Below are 7,435 nucleotides of genomic sequence, written 5' to 3' on the forward strand. Positions count from 1 at the left end.
TGTGTTGTGTGTGTGTGTGTGTGTGTGTGTGTGTGTGTGTGTGTGTGTGTGTGTGTGTGTGTGTGTGTGTCGTGTGTGTGTGTGTGTGTGTGTGTGTGTGTGTGTGTGTGTGTGTGTGTGTGTGTGTGTGTGTGTGGTGTGTGTGTGTGTGTGTGTGTGTGTGTGTGTGTGTGTGTGTGTGTGTGTGTGTGTGTGTGTGTGGTGTGTGTGTGTGTGTGTGTGTGTGTGTGTGTGTGTGTGTGTGTGTGTGTGTGTGTAGTGTGTGTGTGTGGTGTGTGTGTGTGTGTGTGTGTGTGTGTGTGTGTGTGTGTTTGTGTGTCTTTGACTTGTTATGTAAGCGTTCGCCTGAAGTGCATCATAAGAACGTGCACGTGTAGATCACATCCACTCACAAGCTCGTCAATAGAATAGTGATGTACCTAAACTACCATGATAGCCCGGATGTATCTAAAGTAAAATTTTGATCACCGACGCATCATTTTAATGAATATGCTAAGAGGTCAGAGTTCCCTCGGCTGCTCTGTACATGCAATGGTTCCCCTGTTGATCGCGTGCATATAGCGTTCATAGATGCAAAGTGGGCACTTGCTGAGTGAAAACAGAAAATCCTCGAATACAGTATTACTTTGAGCAAACAATCCACCAGATGTCTCTTAACCGTTTCTCGGCCAATTACTGAACATCGACACACCAAGATTCCCTGCACGCAGACAAATACCTCTAAAGGCGGCCGGTCTCTGAAGTTATTTTTTTTCCAGAAATGAACCTCAAAGGCACGGGATTTCAAATTTCATTAGTGAGAGCTACTCTAACAGCTGTAAATCATTCCACGTTTTTGCGACGTAGCTAGCGGCGCAGAAGCAGCCAGTTCGTAGCACCGGCGATGACCGTCGTTTCTGAAACGCTAACGTTCCGTTTGATTGTCCGATAATTAACAATATTTTTTTTTACTGTTTTACAGGTAGGTTCGTCTATCCATCGTCTGATGCTGTGACCGGAGGAATGTGACAGAGACGGTGGACGGTTACCTCGATATTTACCCACGATCGTCTGTCTGATTGCTCGGCCGTGACATCACGCCACTCGTGTCGCGGGGCTGAAGAGGACGGAGCAATTTGCGGTGTTTTAAACAGTGAGACAGCAGCTCGCTTAATTACATTACCCTGATTTTCGGTCAACCGGGAATACACGAGGAGTCGTGCCTGCGTGCGCGCAGCCGTGCAATTTACTAGGAGATATTTATCACTGCTCGCGCCCTATCTGTGAATGGCAGGGGCTTGCCAGTAAGATTGCCTGCGATTGACGTTGATGCTGCGGCTGGAATAGGCACACATCACAGCAGCGGAGGATTTTTCCATCGAATTCGAACCGCGAAAAAATGTTCTGACGTAAAGCCACGCTACCCGGGTTTGCTATCGAGCTATCGTAGACAAACAGGAAGGACTCCCGCGAGAGCGACAACTGACATTAGGAGAGAGCTCCTCAAACTTGCTTCATGATGGCGGGATCCTGCCAAGCCGACCAGATGTCAATAGACTTCGACGGCAACGTCACGCCGCCGATTCGACACTGGCAACCACTAACGTACGCACACCAGTCGAAGATGGCTCTGCCTATGCTCGGCTACATCTGTCCGCTTTTGATCCTCATCACCATAGTCTTTAACACGCTAGTCGTCATTGTCCTCTTCAAGAAGCACATGCGAACTGCGACCAACATGCTTCTGACGGCGATGGCCATCTCCGATATGCTGACTGGCGTCGTCAATCTGCCGTGGTGGATCTACTACTACGTATTCAATAACTACCACGATCCCGTCTCGCTGGCCTGGTGCAAGACCTACTACTACGTCGGCGAGTTCCTGCCCATCATATTTCACACAGCGTCGATCTGGTTAACGATGGCGCTGGCAATACAGCGCTACATCTTCGTGTGCCACCCGACCTACTCGAAGTCATGGTGCTCGATGGAGCGCGTAAAGTGGAACATCTTTCTCATCTACGTCGCCAGCACCGTCTACAACGTGCCGCGCTTCTTCGACACCGACTACGTCATGTGCGAAACGCCGTGGCCGCTACGCGCCAACGTCACCGAGAACTCGACGAACATAGTCAATCACTGCTTCAAGGACTTCAAGCCGTGGGTGTGGCGCATCGGACTAAACGTTTACTTCAACATCTACTACTGGTTCCGTGTGATACTCGTGCACGTCATACCGTGCACAACCCTGATCGTACTCAACAGCCTCCTGCTCGCGGCGATGCGACAGGCCGCTGAACGACGGAAGAAGCTCATGCAGGAGAATCGCAAGTCGGAATCGAAGAAGCTGCGCGAATCCAACTGCACGACTGGCATGCTCATCGTCGTTGTCAGCGTGTTTCTTGTCGTCGAGGTGCCGCTAGCAATCGTCTTCATTCTGCATATCTGTCAGAACACGTTCGAACTGCAGGTCGTATCGATCGATGTGCTCAACACTGTGACGCTGACGACGGCGTTTCTTATAATCTTGTCCTACCCGATAAACTTCTGCATCTACTGCGGCATGAGCAAGCAGTTTCGCAACACCTTCAAGCACTTGTTCGTCAAGGACAACATGGTGCGGAGCCACAGCGGCAACAGCACGCGCTACACTTGCATAGCGAATAACGAAACAACCGTGCTCTAACGGGGAATGCGCCTTCGGTGCTGAATATACTACATACACTCACAGTTTGTCGATACACTATATAGTGTGGCTGGTTCATCAATGACGCGTCGCACGGGTGTGTTTTTTTGGTATCAGCATAACTCACAACGATATACTGTGCCAACTCTATGAATATAGATAGTTGGGCGAGAGTCGATACAGATATCTGATGACATGCTAACGTTGTTTCCGATTCCCTAGCTAAATCTATTCGTAACTAAAGAATTTAACTCAGCATCAACGATTTCTTGGCCAGCGATAAAATGTACCACATCAAAGTGATTCGTAAAAGCCCATTACTGTTATGTATCATATGCGCGCGCGCGCCGTCACTATAATGATGAAATATATAGCCTTAATTCAAGCAATTGCGTTCTCGAGACTGTACATACATTTAGCCAACAATGGATTTCCGTACATATTCCTCGAGCGACACGGTCATCAAATAGCGCATTAGTAATCTGTGTTTATTAGATTTTAGGATATCATGATCGGAACAATAGATTGTTTCATCGCCGAGTTTGAGTTTAGCATCTTAAGTTTCGCTATATTAGTCAGTGCTCTCATTTTAGCGGTACAATCTGCACGGCTGGCAAGTACGGCTTAGTATTGAGACAATGATGTCGTTTGTGACGATTAGTAAGCTAAATCAGTAAAACCGAATTAGACGTGAACGTCTGAGCTCTACTGTATTTATTCATCGATATAACATCGCGTATAATATTTGTTTTGTTTAGTATTGATTATAATGTTATACAAGAGGTGGAACATATGGTTGCTGGCGTTATATCTCCACCAGGACGCGATAGTAGGCCTAAACGTTGATTATCGTATTGTTATTATGATTCCAGATTCTATTTATATCAGTATGCCGGGGGAAATGGCTAAATTAGTATAGACTAGAGAGGTTGTTCTAAGCGGCAATCGTGGGAAACATATGCGAAGAAGTATGCGCATTTGTTTAGTTTTCGCATCTGTTGTTTTATAAACCCGTGCTTCATCATGTTCCTTATTAAACTCAGAATATCCATCCGAATATAATTCGGTTCTTCTGTAGACGCAATGCAAACTTCGTAACCGACACGCCCGCTGACTCGGTGCATTATAAGCTCGGAGTGTTTACCGAGATTATTGATTGCAAACTATAGGTGTTGTGATAAGTCGCAGTTCGTCTTCATGATTCAGTAACCATCTGGATGAAAACCGAATTAGAATAATCAAGCAACCTTTCGCATTTCCTATGATGAATTAATGAGTAACGGGGTAGTTTAAGAAACGCACGCACACGCCCACGTGCACGCCAGGCATGTACGCACACGTATACACATACGGGTACACGTACACGCAGACGTACACGCAAACGCGCGCGCGCGCACACACACACACACACACACACGCGCGCGCACGCACTCACGTGTGCCCGCCTATGCATGCCACACGCGTACAGGTGCACGCACGCACATAGGCGCACGAACCAACAAACGCTAGCACTCACGCTCGCATGCATACACTTAGATGCGAACGCACTTCAACGCACCTACGCTTGCCCACACGCATATAATACACGCACAACGAGTAACTCATTTATTGATTCAGGGAGGAAAACACCCATCGCGATTTTGATGCAAGGGCACACGTGCCCGTATTTTGCATCACCTGTCCATCTATATCCCATGTTATGACGATTGCGCCGACATGACGTCAGCACTTGTTTTAGGGACTCGACGCATGCGCATCGTGTGTGCTAGCTGATGAGGCGGATTATCGTAGGTGACGTTCTGTTCCGTGTGTGTGTGCGTGTGAGTGTGTGTATGTGTGTGTGTGTGTGTGTGTGTGTGTGTGTGTGTGTGTGTGTGTGTGTGTTCAAGATGACTTCGTTAGGGTAGCAAATGTGCAGACATGTTGCGTTTGCTCTTTATAATCTTGATACGCGAATTGCTTGTTTGACGTGATCATGCGGCTGAGGTTAGCTAATAGCGATAAACAGATATGTAACTTGTTATTGTTCATTTGACCGTATGATACGTGGATGCTAGCTTTATTTTCGTAACGATGATGTCACGATCGAACGACAAGGGAATAAGAATAACCGGCTGACCGATGAATCCCAGACTGATTGATTTCGCTGCATGATTGTGAAACATGCGTATTCTATAATATTATGTTTTGCAAATGATTTAAGGAAATAATGTACGTCCCAGCTATAAACTAACTCTAGTCACCTGATCGTGTGGAAATATGGAAAATTCGGAAGATGGAGAACCGAATTGTTTGAAACGATTTCTAACTAATCGAGCGTCAATGCATATAAGAGCAAGCGAGTGTACAAATATCCTTTTGATACACGCTTAGACGTATTAATTCGTGTATAATACCAGGACCGGATGTTCTCTTGGCTGTTTCGGAACAAGTATCTATTGAAAGATGTAGGGCTATACAAGTGTAAAAGCAGACAGCTGGTATTGTAAGAAAGATTGGATGTCATTTTGCACTGTGTGGATTATTTATAGAATGTGTGAAACCGCCCTTAACGCCATGAGCAGATTTAGAGCACATGCATCTACAGTGGCATCAACCCGATGTATGTATGTATGCATATATATAAATATATATATATATATTTATATTTATATTTATATATGGATACATACATACATACATACATATATATATCTACGTAATATTTACCCGCTATGACCGAATGTACTGTGCAGTAAGTTATTATTATTTTGTGAATGTTGTAGTTAAAAATACTGAAAAAATTAAAATACAAAATGTTAACAAGCTCAATTTTTGTAAAATTATTTCGATTGATTAACTAGGATTGGGAACCACTTTGATTAATGCTCATAGTGACGTAACCGCTAATTCGGATGATCTTGTAAACATGTCTTTAACTGCCAGCAACTGTATTTAGCTCAACTGCTTGTATTTACTTCTAGCAAATGTGTTTGATGGACATAGCTATTGGAAATATAAATTAAAACGTGGAAAGTTTTGATTTTAACAGAATATTACAATTGTCTTAAAATTATCGTATACTGATTTTCGTCGGATGCGTAAAGACTGACTGAGCGCGAGAGCAACGGGTATGACAAACGGTCTAAACAGAAAGTTATAACAATAATACAATTATCTAAATAATTACTCTACTTTTAATTGTTTTATTCGTTAACTTGATTCGATTATTTCAGACTATATATTTCGTGTCAAGTTATCTGTTTTGATTATCTATCAATAACGAAACATCACCATCATCATATAAAAACAGGCTGTAAAATATACTATAGCTATAGGAAATTTAGTAAGGAAAAAGTTTCATTGCATTGACGTGCGTGGTATTTCATTGCTATGGTTAAGTTAGTCTTCATGAACATAAATATAATTTAAATTCTGCTTGAAGGCTGGTAAGATGTATTGTTACTTACAGATTATATTCCATACACTGTAATGTTAATATGATCTATATAATCATACAAAGCTAGCATTTCATACTACTGACTGTTGATAGCATTTTGATTCTATAACTTTTGTGTTAATGAAGACATACTGTGTGAAGCATACACAGACAGACAGACAGACAGACAAACACACGCACACACATCACACATGCATGCACACACACACATACGCACGCACACACACACACACACACACACACACACACACACACACGCACACGCACGCACGCACGCACGCACGTACGCACGCACGCACGCACGCACGCACACACACGCGCGCGCACACAACGAAATTTATCGTCTACATCTATAGTGTCGGCAGCTCATGGCAGACAGTCTGTCTATAGATAGCTCCGTCTATTATTATATGAACGCCTGATATCTAGCGCGAGTAACAGGGACATACACACGCCAACATCCGCACATTTATTGCGAAACCATCATTCTACAAGTAAGCCCCCGCATCATGCGACACATCTCTCCACCTTCTCTACGGCTGTCATCGCAAGTTCTCCGTTGCCTTCGAACATCCGCCGAGCAACGACAATGTTCATTAGACAACCGAGATGCTTCGTTGTGTAACGTCGCCACATACGCCGATGACAGGGCTTCGGCTCAACGTTAGGCTACTCACGTGCGATATATTAATTGCTCGAGCTAAACATAGGCGCACGCCGCCTGTGTGCGAAATCACACCACGTGTTTAATACGGCCGGAGCGCAAACAGCGACGCGGCGTATTGTCATCGATGTCATACTTTAATTAATGTCGGGGAAGAGCAAACTCAAGAGAGAAAGAGAGAGAGAGAGACAGAGAGAGAGAGAGAGAGCGAGAGAGAGAGAGAGAGAGGAGGAGAGAGAGAGAGAGAGAGAGAGAGAGAGAGAGAGAGAGAGAGAGAGAGAGAGAGAGAGAGAGAGAGAGAGAGAGAGTCATTTACGGATGGCCGTGTGGTAGTAAGCCGACCTCGATAACCAATTCATAATTAGTATCATAAAAGTATATAGCATTACTATATAACTATGTGTCAACAAACGGGGATGCAACACATGCAGGCTCGCGCCCTAAGAAACGGTGGAAGGCCGACCCGAAGAGAAGAGTAGATATTCAGTGACATGCTGGACCATGCCTGGGTCATGTATCAGCGACTCTCACGTGTACGTATACAATACACAAGACACAAATACTCAGTTAAGTGCGCCTACCTGTGTGTGTGTGTGTGTGTGTGTGTATGTGTGTGTGTGTGTGTGTGTGTGTATGTGTGTGTGTGTGTGTGTGTGTGTGTGTGTGT

General features: G+C 44.6%; 1 protein-coding gene across 1 annotated transcript in view; it reads left to right on the plus strand.

Annotated features, from left to right (window-relative positions):
- LOC106808492 (sex peptide receptor-like) overlaps positions 1-4,009 on the plus strand; it is a 101,576-nt gene extending 97,567 nt beyond the window's left edge. Inside the window, exon 3 of the mRNA XM_014811232.1 lies at positions 962-4,009. Within this exon, the coding sequence (XP_014666718.1) occupies positions 1,496-2,665 (1,170 nt within the window). The 5' untranslated portion in view covers positions 962-1,495 and the 3' untranslated portion in view covers positions 2,666-4,009. The remainder of the gene's footprint in view (positions 1-961) is intronic.
- The last annotated feature ends 3,426 nt before the right edge of the window (positions 4,010-7,435 follow it).

Source organism: Priapulus caudatus, unplaced genomic scaffold (genome assembly GCF_000485595.1).
Source record: "Priapulus caudatus unplaced genomic scaffold, Priapulus_caudatus-5.0.1 Scaffold281, whole genome shotgun sequence".
NCBI classification, from domain to species: domain Eukaryota; kingdom Metazoa; phylum Priapulida; class Priapulimorpha; order Priapulimorphida; family Priapulidae; genus Priapulus; species Priapulus caudatus.